This window comes from Saccopteryx bilineata, chromosome 10 (genome assembly GCF_036850765.1).
Source record: "Saccopteryx bilineata isolate mSacBil1 chromosome 10, mSacBil1_pri_phased_curated, whole genome shotgun sequence".
In the NCBI taxonomy this organism is placed as follows: domain Eukaryota; kingdom Metazoa; phylum Chordata; class Mammalia; order Chiroptera; family Emballonuridae; genus Saccopteryx; species Saccopteryx bilineata.
In genome coordinates, this window is record NC_089499.1 from 40,195,997 (window position 1) to 40,215,104 (window position 19,108).

Sequence of the window (19,108 nt, forward strand, 5' to 3'; positions counted from 1 at the left end):
TGGAATTAATGGTGGTCTAAAGTATGGCATAAATTGAGTTCACTATAAATACACTACAGAAACAAAACTATGTGTTTCAATATATAACCTGTTTAAAACTTCTTGACAGAAAATTTCAGGGAAAAATTTAAAATGCAGAAAAATGAGCTCAACATGATTAATTTGTGAAGACTAGCAAAGAAAACATGCATTCTAAATCACAATGTTCTCAGAGTATTCCTAGTATATGCTTAAGTTTAACACACACACACACACACACACACTCACACACTCACATGGGGTGGAGGAGTGGGGAATTAAGGTCTACATAAATAAATTTGGGGAATTCTGAATTAAAGGTAAGCAGGTTTTTCTCCAAAAGAATTTTTAGAACTTTTAAAAGATCTTGTTCTTTGACAAAGTCTAAGATATAATATACAAGCTGCTCACACTTTTCTGACCTCCGAATCTTTTTTTCTTTAAAGCATTCAATAGAAATATCATTCCACAGAATATGAAACTCTTGGAGATGCCTTTATAAACTTGGGGATTTAGGTGATTTTTTTAAAAATTATTTTTATTTATTCATTTTTAGAGAGGAGAGAGAGAGAGAGAGAGAGAGAGAGAGAGAGAGAGAGAGAGAGAGAGAGAGAGAGAGAGAGAGAGAGAAGGGGAGAGGAGCAGGAAGTATCAACACCCATATGTGCTTTGACCAGGCAAGCCCAGGGTTTTGAACTGGTGACCTCAGCATTTCCAGGTCGATGCTTTATCCACTGTACCACCACAGGTCAGGCAATTTAGGTGATCTTTAAGAACGAAAGTCAAGAATCAACTTCTATCTCATTCCACTAATTTTCTTATTCTTAATAATCATCACTTAGTGCACTACCTTCATACAATGGAATCAAAACCCCAGAGATCATTAATTTTGGAATATGGACTATCATATACATAAAAAAATAAGATATCTTCACTTATACTAAACACTAAATCAAAACAAAACTTAAAGTAATCACCATATTTACCATTTAAAAGTATTAAGTAGGCCATTTATAAAAATATTAAAATGCTATATACCTCATCAAATTCTTCAGTCATCTTTCTGATGATTTCTGCATTCTGCATATTTCGAAACATCTCTATTCTCACAGTACCTGTGGAACAACAGATTTTACAGTTAATCTTTTTCTATTCATGCTAAACATTAAATTTAATCTGACCCTTGTTTGGAAAGTTTTATATGCTTGGGTTTTCTTTCCTCTACCAAAGTCCTAACTGTTAAAAACCTTTCTTAAGAACTTCCAAGTTCTTTAAATATTTTTAAAATTCTACCCTTTTTCAATCTAAACATTTTATGGACATTTTAATTGCTTGATATACAGGGTGGGACGAAAGTAAGTTTAGAGTTGTTCATAAGAAAATTATAACTAATGAATAATAATACAAAAATAAGTTCTGTGTCTCACCAGGCAGTGGCGCAGTGGATAGAGTGTCGGACTGGGATGTGGAAGGACCCAGTTCGAGACCCCGAGGTTGCCAGCTTGAGCGTGGGCACATCTGGCTTGAGCAAAAAGCTCACCAGCTTGGAACCAAGGTCACTACCGGCTCAAGCAAGGGGTTACTCGGTCTGCTGAAGTCCCACAGTCAAGGCACATATGAGAAGTAATCAATGAACAACTGTGTCGCAACAAAAAACTGAGGATTGATGCTTCTCATCTCTCTCCATTCCTGTCTGTCTGTCCCTATCTATCCCCCTCTGACTCTCTCTCTGTCCCTGTAGAAAAGAAAAAAAAAAAGTTCTGTGTTTCACATACTCATAACTGTAAACCTACTTTTGCCCCTCCCTGCATAGCTCTCTCATTCATTTTCAGGATGCTGACTGAATTCAGTACCACCAACAGGTATTCCCTATATCTAGCTGTAGGGATGAGAGTCTAGGTTAAGAGGTTCGGGTAAATTTAAAGAGTTCCTCCACAACATGTAATTTTCTAAACAAAGTGAAAGACTTTTACACTGTGATTTTTTTTATGTCAAAAACAGTATTATAGACAGTATTCAACAATATTGCAGACTACTTATGCCCTACAATACAGCCTTTATTTTCAGACAATTTTTAAAAATTAAATTGCAGATTATAAATTATCTCAAGTAGAGACATTCTTAAAATCATTTAAATTAAAGAAAATGTTTACCCAGTTGACCCTTGAACAATGCCAGTTTGAGACACTGGCCCCTACACAGTCAAAAATCCATGTATAACTTCTGACTCCTCAAAATGTAACTTAGCCTTGGCCAGTTGGCTCAGCGGTAGAGCGTCAGCCGGGCGTGTGGAAGTCCCGGGTTTGATTCTCAATCAGGGCACACAAGAGAAGCGCCCATCTGCTTTTCCACCCTTCCCCATCTCCTTCCTCTCTGTCTCTCTCTTCCCCTCCTGCAGCCAAGGCTCCACTGGAGCAAAGTTGGCCTAAGCACTGAGGAGGGTTCTATGGCCTCCGCCTCAGGCGCAACAGTGCAACGCCCCAGATGGGCAGAGCATCGCCCCCTGGTGGGCATGTCAGGTGGATCCTGGTGGGGCACATGCAGGAGTGTGTCCGACCACCTCCCCGCTTCTCACTTCAGAAAAAATACAAAACAAAAACAACAACAAAAAAAAACCTTACAGGCATCCCTCAGTATCCATGCAGTATTGGTTCTGGGACCATCCTCCAATTCCCAAAAGTAAATCAAATATACTGTTTTCAATTTGCAGTTAGTTAAATTTGTGGAAATGAAACCCTGGGATAGAGAGAACTGACCATGCATTTATTGAGGGGTCAGGGGGGAGTCCATGCATAAACAGACCTGCACATTTCAAACCTGTATTCAAGGATCAACTGTATTTAACCTTATTTGAGTAATGAACTATTTTGTTAATCTGAAATGGACTCCCATAGATAAAAACATGTAATGTCAGGAGTTGTTTCAAGGTACTCTTGGTAAGTAAAAAATGTTATATTATATAGTACTTATATTCATAAGTACTAAATAAACAAGCAGAAGTAAAATTAGATTTTTAAGTTATTAAACACGGGAAGAATTAGTTGTTCTTTGTGAGATGCAAATATATTTCAACTGGAGTATTATTACATGTTGTATACCAGGGGTCCCCAAACTACAGCCCACGGGCCACATGCGGCCCCCTGAGGCCATTTATCCGGCCCCTGCTGCACTTCCGGAAGGGGCACCTCTTTCATTGGTGGTCAATGAAAGGAGTACATTGACCATCTCATTAGCCAAAAGCAGGCCCATAGTTCCCATTAAAATACTGGTCAGTTTGTTGATTTAAATTTACTTGTTCTTTATTTTAAATATTGTATTTGTTCCCGTTTTGTTTTTTTACTTTAAAATAAGATATGTGCAGTGTGCAGAGGGATTTGTTCATAGTTTTTTTTTTTGTTTGTTTTTTTTTTACAGAGGCAGAGATAGACAGGGACAGACAGACAGGAACAGAGAGAGATGAGAAGCATCAATCATCAGTTTCTCGTTGCGCGTTGCGACTTCTTAGTTGTTCATTGATTGCTTTCTCACATGTGCCTTGACCGTGGGCCTTCAGCAGACCGAGTAACCCCTTGCTAGAGCCAGCGACCTTGGGTCCAAGCTGGCGAGCTCTTTGCTCAAGCCAGATGAGCCCGCGCGCGACCTCGGAGTCTCGAACCTGGGTACTTCCGCATCCCAGTCCGACGCTCTATCCACTGCGCCACCACCTGGTCAGGCCATAGTTTTTTTTATAGTCTGGCCCTCCAACGGTCTGAGGGACAGTGAACTGGCCCCCTGTGTAAAAAGTGTGGGGACCCCTGTTGTATACATTTGTCAAGTCATCAACCTATATACTTTAAATGGGTAAATTTAAATGTACAGAAATTATATCTTGGTAATTTTTAAAAAAGCAAGAAAATAACAATGTTAATTACTATTTTAATAGTAAATTACATGTATCACTATTAAAATATTTCTATTCTAGCCTGACCAGTAGTGGTGCAGTGAATAGAGCGTCGACCTAGAGCGCAGAGAACCCAAGTTCGAAACCCCAAGGTCACTGGCTTGAGCTCAGAATCATCCAGCTTGAGCATGGGCTCATGAGCCTGAAAATGGGGTCACTGGCTTGAGTGTGGTAACAGAGACATGACCCCATGGTTGCTGGCTTGAGCCCAAAGGTTGTTGGCTTGAAGCCCAAGATTGCTGGCTTGAACAAGGGGTCACTGGCTCAGCTGGAGCCCCTCAGTCAGGGGACATATGAGAAATCAATCAATGAACGACTAAGGTGCTGCATCGAAGAATTGATGCTTCTCATCTCTCTCCCTTCCTGTCTGTCTGTCTGTCCCTACCTGTCCCTCTCTCGCTTTCCCTAAAAAAACCAAAAAATTTCCACGGAAAATAATGCTCTATATCTGTGATTGATATGGCAGTTTTTATATACAGAAGAATCAGGGTTTTTTAAAAAATTGATTTAGCAAGAGAAAAAGGGAGAAAGACGGGAACATTGATCTGCTCCTGCATGTGCCCTGATCAGTAACTGAACCTCTACGCCTCAGGATGACGCTCTAATCAACCGAGCCATCCAGCCAGAGCAACAGTGAAGTCTTAACTATAATTTCAGCAGACTAGCTATATTAGTTCATAAAGGGAGGACTATTTTGCTGCATTAATTTAGTGTCATAAAGTGAAAGGCAACAATACAGAACTAGCATTAAAATAAATATTTTTTAAAAATCACATGCTCAGAATCTTTAAAAGTGATTACCATTATAAATAAAAATCACAAATAAAATATCAAAAGTCATAATTCTGAAATGAACAAAAGCTTGTTAGTAAGATTTTTTTTTAAGCAAGAAGAAAATCTTTCTCTTGCCTTAATAACTATTCCAAACATCAGCCTAGTTACTTGCCAACTGCTCATTCTTCTCCATTTGGGTTCTACAACTCTTCTGAGACTGCTTCCTTTCTCCAGTTACTGAACTGCTGCATCACACAGCCTTTCCTTAGTAATACCCTATTCTTTCTTTTTAAAGCATTTGATCATTATATTGGTTTCTATAGCACTATGTCCTTATATTGTATTCTAGGACAACATATTTTGAGTTCTTTCACTTACTTTTAGTCATTTACCTGATAGTTTAGATAATGTCCAAAGTTTTAAAATAATTATTTTAGAAAGACAAAGGGGTACAGTGACAGAAACATCTATCTGTTCCTGTATATGCCCTTACTGGGGATCGAACCCACCAACTTTGGTGTATGGGATGATGGTCTAACCAACTGCTATCTGGCCAGGGCCACCGAAAGTTTTGTCTAACACATTCTTTGTCCCTTTTCACATTTTTTAAACTTAGAAATGACTTTCATCTAGCTCACCTACTAGAGGTAGAAGTGAAAACCTACTTATTTTTATATTCCCCCCAATTCATTGAAAAATGCCTGACACCTTAAGCCAGGGGTCCCCAAACTACGGCCCACGGGCCACATGCAGCCCCTTGAGGCCGTTTATCCGGCCCCCGCCGCACTTTCAGAAGGGGCACCTCTTTCATTGGTGGTCAGCGAGAGGAGCATAGTTCCCATTGAAATACTGGTCAGTTTGTTGATTTAAATTTACTTGTTCTTTATTTTAAATATTGTATTTGTTCCCGTTTTGTTTTTTTTTACTTTAAAATAAGATATGTGCAGTGTGCATAGGGATTTGTTCATAGTTTTTTTTTATAGTCTGGCCCTCCAACGGTCTGAGGGACAGTGAACTGGCCCCCTGTGAAAAAAGTTTGGGGACCCCTGAGAAGCTTTACTCTCTTCCTCTTAAGCTTATTTGATGAAGAAAATAATCTTGCTGTAACTCAAGATTAGTACTCAAAATAAATTAAAAAGCTAATCTCAGTAAATCATCACATTGGTTCTTAAAAAGGCATATAAAAGATTATCCTAATATTAGGAATAAAAAGATACATCAAAACCCTGAAATTTTTTTCAAAATCACAGAAACATAAATATCTGAAAATAAAAAATGGGGTAAAGACTTTCTTCTTCTCTCTCAACACTACAAGTTATCTATGAGAATTCTGCAAGAATAAGAATAACCTACCAACATACATATTTTATATTATAAAATAAAAGATTGTTTGAACAGGCTCTCCAGACAAGACTGTACTTCTAATCAAGGTAAAACAAACAAACAAAAAACCTTCGGCCCGGGCCAGATAGCTCTGTTGGTTAGAGCATCAGTACTAAGCGCAGAGGTTGCTGGTTCAATCCCCAGTCAGGGCATGTACAGGAACAGCTTGATGTTCCTGTTTCTCTCTGGCTAAAATAAATTTTAAAAGAAATCTTTAAAATTGTAATTTTTAACTATGAATAATTCCACAAATAGAAGTACCTAGATATTTAGTAACTTGCAAAAGGGGTTTTCCAGTAGCAAATTTATGGTCTTCATGCCGTCATAATCTGGGTATAGTGTCCATGACTAACTACTATTCTTTTTTTTTTTTTGGTGACAGAGACAGAGAGCGAGAGCGAGAGAGAGAGAGAGAGAGAGAGAAAGAGAGACATAGATAGGGACAGACAGGAAGGGGGAGAGATGAGAAGCATCAATTCTTGGTTGCAGCTCCTTAGTCTCCCTAGTTGTTCACTGATTGTTTTCTCAAATGTGCCTTGACCAGGAGACTGCAGCAGAGCAAGTGAACCCTTGTACAAGCCAGCGACTTTGGGCTTCAAGCCAGCGACCATGGGGTCATGTCTATGATCCCATGCTCAAGACAGTGACCCCACGCTTAAGCTGGTGAGCCCACACTCAAGCCAGCGACCTCAGGATTTCGAACCTGGGTCCTCTGTGTCCCAGCCCAATGCTCAATCCACTGCACCACTGCCTGGTCAGGCACTACTTCTCTTTACTGACTCTTAAAATCAATAGAATTCATGGAGCTGTCAGAATAATCAAGCTCTGTTAAGATCTGTGGATGCATTAAAATATTTCTGGAAAGGTATACAAATACCTGGCAAAATTGATTGCCTCTGGGGAAAAAAAGATGTGGTTGAGGTTTAAGTACATATGGAGACATTATATTGCATCCCCTTTGCATTTCCTGACAATTGAACTATATGAATACATTATTCAAACAAAATAATGAATGGATACACTTCAAATAAAAAATAAAATGTTAAAAACTAAACTGAAAGATTGCTGTTAAACTTGCCTAAATAGCATTTGGGTAGTCACTATTCATATGCACTCATTAGAGGGCAGGTATAAAAATGATCAACCCGGCCTGACCTGTGGTAGTGCAGTGGATAAAGCATCAACCTGGAAACACTGAGGTTGCAGGTTCCAAACCCTGGGCTTGCCTGGTCAAGGCACATATGGGAGTTGATGCTTCCTGCTCCTCCCCCCTTCTCTCTCGCTCTCTCCCCTCTCTATAATGAATAAATAAAATCTTTAAAAAAAAATGATCAGCCTGAGTGTGGGAAAAATGCAAAATTTTAGTAATTCTTAACAGGACATAAGAGAAGAAACTGAAAAGCAGTATGAAAATAGAGCTGGAGAATACACACTTGTGTAATTAATGTTTATAGCACTAACATAGAGCAGATAAAAAGGCTGTAATTGTGTTTACAGCAATCACAGCATATAGCAGAACCTCACTGAAGTCATCCTAGAGTAATTAAAAGTCTTTGGAGTCAGACCTAGTAGGGTTTAAATTTCAACAACACCAGCTACTAGGCCAGGGGTCCCCAAACTTTTTACACAGGGGGCCAGTTCACTGTCCCTCAGACCGTTGGAGGGCCAGACTATAAAAAAAACTATGAACAAATCCCTATGCACACTGCACATATATTATTTTAAAGTAAAAAAACAAAACGGGAACAAATACAATATTTAAAATAAAGAACAAGTAAATTTAAATCAACAAACTGACCAGTATTTCAATGGGAACTATGCTCCTCTCACCGACCACCAATGAAAGAGGTGCCCCTTCCGGAAGTGCGGTGGGGGACGGATAAATGGCCTCAGGGGGCCGCATGCGGCCCGCAGGGCCGTAGTTTGGGGACCCCTGTACTAGGCTATGGGGGACTAGAAGAGTCAATTGTTCTATATGTATATGAAATTCAGATTTCTAATCTTTAAATGGTGATAAAACCACTTCAGAGCAGGGATGTTATTTTGTTCAATGCTGTGACTAGAATAGTGTATAATTTAATTAGGAGGCATTCAAAAAACATTTGTTGAAAAAATAAATAAGGATGATGTGAGAACTAAATGAGATAGCAAATAAAAAGTATTTAGCACTGTACCTATACAATATAATATGCACAGTTAGTATTAGGTTCTCCTACTTTGAGTATCTATTTTTTTTATAATTATCCTGCCCATTTTTCAGGCAAGCTATAGTTCCTTAGGTGAGCTCTACTGGAAGCCAGATTGCTTATTATGTGTTGTAAGGTTAATACTGTTTGGAGAGTAAGACCAGTTTACCTCTTATATTCTAACCTTCTCTGTATCCTTCCAACTGGATAGAGGAGCAGGTAGAAGAGAAGGCCGAAGGCAGAGAGAGATCTTTATTTAGCATCAAAACAATTTATCCAAATACAAAAGGCCCTTTTAATTTTATATCTTTTATGACATATTATATAACATTCTGGCTCACTCATAATTACTGAACCTGGTGTGGCTCAAATATACTAAGAGCACTTAGCAAAGAGCCTTCCAAATAATAGATGCTTTCTAAATAACTGTTCTATGTGTGAAACAGCTTTATTTAAACAGCTTTTATTGTTCTTTTTTAAAATGTTTATTTTATTGATTTAGAGAGAGAGGGACGGGAAGGGAGAGGGAAGGAGGGAAGGAAACAAATATCCATCCTGTTCTTGTATGTGCCCTGACTGGAATAGAACTGGCAACTTCTGTGCTTTGAGATGATGCTCTAACCAACTGAGCTATCCAGCAGGGTTTAATGAATTTACCTTTAAAAAGTGGATTGTAGAGTCTTAATAAAATCTAATCTGGTGAGAGGCCCAACCATACAACAGGACAAATTTTTGTTAGTTTCCTTTTTACTTTATGTAATAGACATCAGATTGTAAGCCAAAATAAAACGGACAAAGACTAAAAATAAATATGGATAAATTAGTAGAGAAAACAATGAGTTAGAAAAGAAAAAATGCAGAAGCTACTAAAACTGAGGATTCACTAAAGAAACAGCTACATACCAGAAAGGGAGGGCTTAAGAGATACCTAGGGCTGCAACTACTACATGGAAGAATCTTTCTTAAGATTTGAAAAGAAAGAGTGGAGGAATATAAAGAGACAGACACTTTGGTTGCCTTTGAAATGAGCATTTAAAGCTTAACAATAAATATCTTGGGATGGGCCCTGGCCGGTTGGCTCAGTGGTAGAGCATCGGCATGGAGTGCAGAAGTCCCGGGTTTGATTCCCAGCCAGGGCACACAGGAGAGGCACCCATCAGCTTCTCCAGCCCTCCCCTTCTCCTTCCTCTCTGTCTCTCTCTTCCCCTCCCGCAGCCGAGGCTCCACTGAAGCAAAGTAGCCCGGGCGCTGAGGATGGCTCTGTAGCCTCTGCCTCAGGCACTAGGATGGCTCTGGATGCGACAGAGCGACGCCCCACAGGGGCAGAGCATTGCCCCCTGGTGGGCATGCCGGGTAGATCCCGGTCGGGCACATGCAGGAGTCTGTCTGACTGCCTCCCCGTTTCCAGCTTCGGAAAAATGAAAAAAATAAAAATATATATCTTGAGATGTATGTGGTCTGTCAAGATAATACATGTAAAAATGGGAAAAAATTGCCTCACAGAATATAAAAAAAAAAGATACATGTTAGAAAACCTGTAAATCTTTAAAATTTGAAGGTCTTAAAAATGCAAATTATTGTGACTGTATATCCAGTGATGAGTCTGTCTCTAGATGGCAGTGTGCACTTTGTCACATTCCTTGTAAGAGCTGATACAGTAACTCCCTTAGCCATGGGGATATCTTCCAGGAACCCCCAGTGGATATCAGAAACTGCAGATAGTACTGAACCCTATATATATAATGCTTTCTACTATATATACATTACTATGATAAAATTGAATTTATAAATTATGCACAATGAGAAATTAGCAACAATAACAATAAAATAGAACAATTATAAAAATATACTATGAGGCCCTGGCCGGTTCGCTCAGTGGTAGAGCGTTGGCCTGGCGTGCGGAAGTCCTGGGTACGATTCCCGGCCAGGGCACACAGAAGAAGCACCCATCTGCTTCTCCACCCCTCCCCCTCTCCTTCCTCTCTGTCTCTCTCTTCCCCTCCCGCAGCCAAGGCTCCACTGGAGCAAAAGATGGCCCGGGCACTGGGGATGGCTCCATGGCCTCTACCTCAGGAGCTAGAGTGGCTCTAGTCGCAACAGAGCGACGCCTCGGATGGGCAGAGCATCGCCCCCTGGTGGGCATGCCAGTGGATCCCGGTCGGGTGCATGTGGGAGTCTGTCTGACTGTCTCCCCATTTCCAGCTTCAGAAAAATACAAAAAAAAAAAAAAAATACACACACACACACACACACACACTATGAACAAGTCAAAGTTATGGGAATATGGTCTTTCTCTCTCAAAATGTCTTATTGTACTGAACTCATCTTTTCACTTAAAGGAAGCACTTTAAGACTTCATTTTGGTGTATACAAATTGCCAGCATAACTATTCTTGTGCTTTGGGGCCATTATCAAGTAAAATAATAGATACTTAAATAAAAGAAGTGCAATATTAAGACATTCCATCTGATACCCAGGCAGGGCTATCAGGTAAAGTGATCAAAAGGCAGATAGCATATACAGCATAAATACACTAGGCAAATGATGATTCATGTGCCAGGCAAATAGAGCAGGACAGCACTGACATTTCACCACACTACTCAGAATGTTGCACAATTTAAAACTTATCCATTATTTATTTCTCAGATATTCCTTTAATATTTTTGGACCATGGGTAACTGAAACTGTAGAAAGTAAAATTGCATAAAAGTGGGGACTATTGTATAATTCTGCCTCTGTAAATACAAAAGACAAGTGAAATATCAAACTAAATGCTAAAAAAAAAAAAATCACATACCCTGGCCGGTTGGCTCAGTGGTAGAGCGTTGGCCCAGCATGTGGAAGTCCAGAGTTCGATTCCCAGCCAGGGCACACAGGAGAAGTGCCCACTTGCTTCTCCACCCCTCCCTCTCTCCTTTCTCTCTCTCTCTTCCCATCCACAGCCAAGGCTCCATTGGAGCAAAGTTACTGCGGACGCTGAGGATGCCCCTATGGCCTCCGCCTCAGGCGCTAGAATGGCTTCGGTTGCAATGGAGCAATGCCCAAGATGGGCAGAGCATCGGCCCCTAGTGAGGATGTTCCGTGGATCCAGGTAGGGCATATGCAGGAGTCTGTCTCTCTGCCTCCCTGTTTCTTACTTCAGAAAAATACAAAGTAAGTAAGTAAGTAAATAAATAAATAAAAATCACATATTGGCACATTGTGTGTGAGCATCAACTAACTAGTCTTTCAAGACTGCATAGGGTACATACACATCAACCATATCAAAAACAAATAAGCTTACTAAATATATATATTTTTTAAGGTGAGAGAAGGAGAGATAGTGCGACAGATTCCTACATGTGCCCTATCCAGGATCCAACTGGCAACCCGTCTTGTGCCAATGCTTGAATCAACTGAGCTATTTTTAGTGCATGAGGCTGATGTGCTGGGACCAACCAAGCTATCTTCAGAGCCCATATCCAATGTTTGAAGTAATCAAGTCACTAGCTGTGGGAGGGGAAGACAGAAAGAAGGGAGAGTGAAAGGAGGAAAGAAGCAGATGGTCACTTCTCTTGTGTGCCCTGATTCGGAATTGAACTGGGACGTCCATATGCCAGGCCGATGCTCTATCCACTAAGTAAACCGGCCAGGGCTGAATTTAAAATTTTTAGGTTAGTTGAGCCATGCTAGTATAATAGCCAAAGCCCAAAAGCAAGAATGGTTATTAACCTAGAGCCATAAACTTTCAAATTATTTTGATCAGATCTTCAATAACTACTAAGATAATCTCATTGCATATAAAACAAGAATCAGAGAAAATAACAGTGAGGAAAACAAATCTATCTGGGCTCTATTATTAAAATTATTATGATTCAAAACAGGCTGGCCTTCTTTACCTGTGGCACATGAATTCCTAAGTATCTATGAACCTTTTAAAATTCTATGAAAATTTCAGGTCTGTGTAGCTTTGTGAAAAACAGCCAAAATATTTCAGAATATTATTAAAGGAATTTGAGAACTGAAAAAGGTAAAAGTTACATATTAGAGGAAATATAATTTGGCCACAGATTTTGGTCATAGGGAATTAAAAAAAAATAAAATGGTGATAATATAAAACAGTTTTAGAAAAGACTTACCCTTCATAACATGGAAAAGTCAAGACTCAGGACTGAGGAATGGACAGTAAAAAGTCTCAGTTCTTTTTCTTTCTAATAAATTGAGTCATGAATGAAATGGGATCATTTAAAAAGAACCAGGTTTCGCCTGACCAAGCGGTGGCGCAGTGGATAAAGCATTGGACTGGGATGCGGAAGACCCGGGTTCGGGACCCTGAGGTCGCCAGCTTGAGCACGGGCTCATCTGGTTTGAGCAAAGCTCACCAGCTTGGACCCAAGGTCGCTGGCTTGGGCAAGGGGTTACTTGGTTTTCTGTAGCCCCATGGTCAAGGCACATATGAGAAAGCAATCAATTAACAACTAAAGTATCGCAACAAAAAACTAATGATTGATGCTTCTCATCTCTCTCCGTTCCTGTCTGTCTGTCCCTATCTATCCCTTTCTCTGACTCTCTCTCTGACCCTGTAAAAAAACAAAATAAAATAAAATAAATTTTAAAAAAATATAAAAAGAACCAGGTTTCATCTCTGAGTGGCAAAAAAACCCAAACCCCCCCCCCCAAAAAAAAAAACACCAAACCAAACAAACAAACACAAGGAAACTTGCCCATAATGTTACAGGGATGTATAAATTACAGCGTGAAAATATTTATCAAGTATCTTGTTTACAGCCAACACTACATATTTGACTCAAGGTTAAATAATATATGTGAGATAATTAATAACTTAAATATTATTTAAGGTTATTTGGCAGTTTCTTATCAAACTGTATACAAATGACTAAGTCATTTCTTTAATCAGTGTTTCAAAACTATTTCAATCACTACAAGGGACCAAATAATCTCTCAAGTATACTTTTATGAAGTCCTCTTACAATTTTTTTAATGTGACACTAAGACTTTCTCAACTCATCTTGTTTAAAACACCTCTTTTCCTATCTTATCAAAATTTTTATGTGGGTGATTAAAGAACGAGAAAAAATCTGGTTGGCTTGATGAAAAAGATGGAAAAGTCTCAAAGACTTTTCCTTAAACTGAATTCTCCAGTATTTTTTTTAAATATACTTAAAAAAAATTTTTTTTTGGTGACCGAGACAGAGACACAGAGAGGGAGAGATAGGAACAGAGATGGGAAGGGAGACAGGAGAAGTATCAATTCTTTGTTCCGGCACCTCAGTTGTTCATCAATTGCTTTCTCATATGTGCCTTGACCGGGGGGCTACACCAGAGCGAGTGACCCCTTGCTCTAGCAAGCGACCTTGGTCTTCAAGACAGCGACCTCTGGACTCAAGCCAGTGATCATGAGGTCATGTCTATGATCCTACGCTCAAGCCAGTAACCCTGCACTCAAGCTGGTGAGCCCATGTTCAAGCTGGATGAGCCCGTGCTCAAGTCAGAGACCTCAGGATTTTGAACCTGTGTCCTCTGCATCCCACTCTGATGCTCTATCCACTGTGCCCATAGCCTGGTTCATTTTTCTTGTTTGTTTGTTTTGTATTTTTCTGAAGTTGGAAATGGGAAGGCAGTCAGATAGACTCCCGCATGTGCCTGACCAGGATCCACCTGGCATGCCCACCAGGGGGCGATGCTCTGCCCATCTGGGGCATTGCTCTGTTGCAACCAGAGCCATTCTAGTGCCTGAGGCAGAGGCCACAGAGCCATCCTCAGTGCCCGGGTCAGCTTTGCTCCAATGGAGCCTTGGCTGTGGGAGGGGAAGAAAGAGATAGAGAGAAAAGAGAGGGGGAGGGGTGAGAAGCAGGTGAACACTTCTCCTGTGTTCCCTGGCTGGGAATCGAACCTGGGACTCCTGCACGCCAGGCCGATGCTCTACCACTGAGCCAGGACCTAAATATACTTTTTAAAAGCAGTTTGAGGCCCTGGCCGGTTGGCTCAGCGGTAGAGCGTCAGTCTGGCGTGCGGGGGACCCAGGTTCGATTCCCGGCCAGGGCACATAGGAGAAGCACCCATTTGCTTCTCCACCCCCACCCCTCTCCTTCCTCTCTGTCTCTATCTTCCCCTCCCGCAGCCAAGGCTCCATTGGAGCAAAGATGGCCCGGGCGCTGGGGATGGTTCCTTGGCCTCTGCCCCAGGCGCTAGAGTGGCTCTGGTCACAGCAGAGCGATGCCCCGGAGGGGCAGAGCATCGCCCCCTGATGGGCAGAGCGTGGCCCCTGGTGGGCGTGCCGGGTGGATCCTGGTCGGGCGCATGCGGGAGTCTGTCTGACTGTCTCTCCCCGTTTCCAGCTTCAGAAAAATACAAATAAATAAATAAATAAATAAAAATAAATAAAAGAAGTTTGAGACTGACACAAAAGTTACAAACACAGTACAGAAGTTCCCATATACACAACTAAAGAGCCAATGTTGATAACATTTTTTACTCCCAACAGTATTGAGAAATAATTGACATATATCACTGTGTAAGTTTAAGGTGTACAGATGATAGTTTGATTTACATATATTATAAATGATTACCAGACTAGGTTTAGTTAACATCCATCATCTCACATAGCTACAATAAAAAGAAACAAGTATCTTGTGATGAGAACTTAGGATCTATCTTAATAACTTTACTATATATTATACAGCAGTGTTAACTATAGTTAGAAATTTGTATTTTCTGACCACCTTCCTCCAGTTCCCCTTCCCTCTATCCCAATAACACTGTTATTAAATAAGTCATACTTTATTCAGATTTTCTTGGTTTTTACCAAATGTCCTTTTTCTGCACCAGGATTTTATCCAGAATACCACAAAAGGTGGTAAGTTGTCAGTCATGTCTCCTTAGGCTTCTCTATACTGTGACACTTTTTCTGACTTCATGTTTTTTGATGAACATGACAGTTTTATTAGCAGTGGTCAGGTATTATATAGAATATGATTCATTTTTGGTCTGTCTGATGTTTCCTCATGGTTAGATAAAGTTTGTGGGTTTTTGAAAGGAAAAGATGAAAGATAAAATGCTAGTCTCATCATATCAAAACAAGAGTACATGTTAACAACAGGACTGAACACTACTGACTTAATCATTATCTCTAGCTGAGGTAGTATCGTTCAGGTTTATCCACTGTTACGAATTACACATTTTCCCTTTTTTAATACTGTACTCTTCGGAAGGAACTACCTATATACAACCCACACTTAAGGGCCAGGAAGTTATGCTTCATTTTCTTGAGCTTTTTGTTGGTAGTTACAAATTATTTTGAATTCTATATGAAAGATTTGTCTATTCTTACCCATTTGTTTCTTTATTCAATCATTTATTTATATCAATATAAACTCATAAATATTTTGTGGCTTGGGTTATAATAAAATTCTATGATATTTATTTTATTGCTCAAATTTTTCTAGCTTCGGCCACTGAGGGCTCCTTCAGTTGGTTTCTTTGTCCTTTTGAGATACCTTCATATTGTTTTGTTTCCTTAAGCATCTGTTTACTTTCTGAAACTATGAAATGCTCCATTCTCACTCTGAATTCTCTGTCTCAGTTCTAGAATTTAACATCTGTTCAAGGATCCCTGTTTTCTTTTATGGGAGAATGGAATTGGAAACCAAGCTCTATGTGCTAGCTGTGCTTATTGCTACTGGTTTGTTATTACAAAAATCTCAATTCTTTCAAAACCCCTCAGCTGAAAGATCAAGGAAATATATGTGTGTGTGTATACAAACATACTTATAAATATTTCTGTATGTAGGCATGTGTCTATATTAACCCTCTGAGTGGTACAAAGATTCATGTACGTCTTCATGCCTCCTGACCACTCAGAGCACAAATTTACAAAAATTTTTATTTTAAAAATGTATAAGGCAACATTAAAAAAAAGGCAAATGTATGTTCTTCTTGTTTCCATAAATTGGTTATCAAAAAAACATGATTTTAAGTTAATAAAACTGGAACTGGAAGTAATTTCATTTTTTGAAAAAAGATATCTCTACTGGAGGTCAGCGAGCATGAAAAAAAACTCACTACTTAAAAGATTGAACTATAAATTACACTAATGTGTTTACTCCATTACCAACACATGGATTACTACAAAATCCTGTTTTGCTTACCCATAATCTCTTACTCATATATAAGTAAAAAATTTGGTTCCCATCATCAACCACCTATTTACTTAATTTTTCTACTCCAGTATACATGTATAGGGATTTCAGAATTGGTAATCCATACACCTTTGGAAAACAACTTTGTCAACTAGAGTACAGTGCTTATAAAATTTTTTTGGCCCTTTCCCTCAGTCTCCACTTATTTCTTCAGTTACTCAGAACCATACCTATTCCCCAAACCTCTGCAGTGTGAAGTTATTTCACAAAGACACACACACACTTTTTTTTTTTTTTTTTTTTTTTTTTTTTGGAGAAGAGGGGAGATACTAAGACAGACTCTCGCATTCACCCCGACTGGGATCCACCCAGCAAACCCCATCTTGGGCCAATGTTCAAATCAAGAGAGCTATTATTAGTCCCTGAGGATGATCCACTGGGACCAACCGAGCTATCCACAGCATCCAGGGCCTATGCTCCAACCAATCAAGCCACTAGTTGTAGAGGGGAAGAGGAAAGAGATAAAGAAGGAGGAGAGGGAGGAGAGAGAAACAGATGATTACTTCTCTTGTGTGCCCTGACCAGGAATTGAACCCAGACTATTCAAACGCTGAGACGATGCTATATCTACTGAGCAAATCTGCCAGGGCTTATTTCATGTATTTTTAGTACATATAGATTCTTTTGAAATAGTCTGCATTCATCCTTGAATGATCTTATAAGTGAATTTTAAAATAAAAATTTGCATGTATAAATGTGTATTCTTTGTGCTATGAAGTTATATGAGGATTGAGAAATGCATAGTATCATGTATCCAAAGTTATAGTATCATACAGAATAATCTCACCACTTAATGCTCTGTGATTCACTTAGTCAATCTTCCTTATTCCCCAAAACCCTGGCAACCAATGATCTACTTACCATCTCTACAGTTTTGCCTTTTCCAAAGTGTCATATAAACTGAAATCATAGTTTTAGCCTTTTCAGACTACCGTCTATCTTTTCATCCAGCAATATCTATTTAAGATTTATCTACACTTCTGTGTGACTTGACAGTTCATTCCTTCGAATCAACAAATGCTATTCCATTATATTGATATACCACAGTTGATCCATTTCATCTTCTGAAAAACATCTTTGCTACTTACAGTTTAGATATAATTACTATAAACATTAACATGCAGGTTTTTGTGTGGACATAAGTTTCAAATCAGTTGAGTATATATCTAATAGAATGTGATTGCTGAATTTTTACAGTAAAGCTATACTTAGTACTGTAATAAACTGTCAGTCTGACTTCCAAAATGGCTATACCACATGGCATTCCCACCAACAATGAAATTTCTGTGGCTTCATGTCCTTGGCAGTAACTGGTATTGCCAGTGTTTTGAATAGTAATATAGTGATATTTTATTGATGTTTTAATTTGCATTGACCTAATGACAAAATATGATGACATTGTCTCATGCTATTTATCATCTCTATCTCTTTCCTGGTGAGCTGCCAGATTCTTTGGCCAGTTTTTTACTGAGTTATTTTTTGAGTTTTTAAGAGTCCTTAGTATATTTAGAATACAAGTCATTTATCAAATGTGTAATATTTTGCAAATATTTTCTCCTGGGCTACAACTTGCCTTTTGTGTTTGTGTGTCCTTTCATTTTTTTTTTTTTTTTGGTGACAGAGACAGAGAGAGGGTAGGATAAGGAAAGACAGACAGAAAGGGAGAGAGATGAGAAGCATCAATTCTTCGCTAAGGCACCTTAGTTGTTCATTGATTGCTTTCTCATAAGTGCCTTGACGGGGGTGGGGGCTACAGCAGACTGAGTGACACCATGCTCAAGCCGGCGACTTTGGGGTTTCAAACCTGGATCGTCTGCGTCCCAGTCTGATGCTCTATCCACTGTGCTATAGCACTGAAAGGCTCTTTTCAATGAATTGATATATACAAGTTGTGATTATGATACTATTGTAAACAATGTTGATATAAATGTTCTTCCTGAAATTCTAAATAAAATTCAAAAAAACATTGTGAAAAGCAACTGAAACCCTATAAAGTAGTAAGGAATTACTAGGATAATAACTAAAAGCAGAAACCTAAAATACAGAAGGAGTACTGAAATAACTTTTTCTCTGATAACACTTGATAAGCCTGTAATACATGAATAGGAGTTCTGAGGTAAAGGATCTAAGGGAGACAACTATTTCTTGAAATATGGACTCAAAGGTTTTCATCTCCAGGTTAAAGTTAAACCAAGCAGTAAATCTAACACCTCACACACTGTGGACTACAAATAAAGGGGTTTCTTTTTTTTTTTTGGTCTTGCGGAGGAGATAAATTTACTTGAGAGGCTGTAATCAAAAATGGTGTGCCACCAAGTACCTTAAATTCACATAACCTGATCCAGGAAACATCAAACTGTTTTTAGTTGCAAATGGTTCTAGATTGGTAATATCACTGGGCACTTGTCAAGTAATGCTGAGTTCTCTCTAGAGAAATTTACCTTTATTCTAGGATTCATTTAAATTTGAAAGAAAATATGGAACTTGAAATAAAAACTAACTAAATATACAAAGATAATATACAAAATAATAAGCAAAAAACAAAACAAAACAAAAAGCAGAAAACAAACCCTTTCCACAAAATGACTCACAAAGACTTATTAGAATTA

General features: G+C 39.1%; 1 protein-coding gene across 2 annotated transcripts in view; it reads right to left on the minus strand.

Moving 5' to 3' along the window:
• STAG1 (STAG1 cohesin complex component) overlaps positions 1–19,108 on the minus strand; it is a 468,912-nt gene that overhangs the window by 241,626 nt on the left and 208,178 nt on the right. For both annotated transcript variants that reach the window (XM_066244489.1, XM_066244487.1), the window contains one exon: positions 1,057–1,133. In XM_066244489.1, coding sequence (XP_066100586.1) covers positions 1,057–1,133 — 77 coding nt within the window. The remainder of the gene's footprint in view (positions 1–1,056; positions 1,134–19,108) is intronic.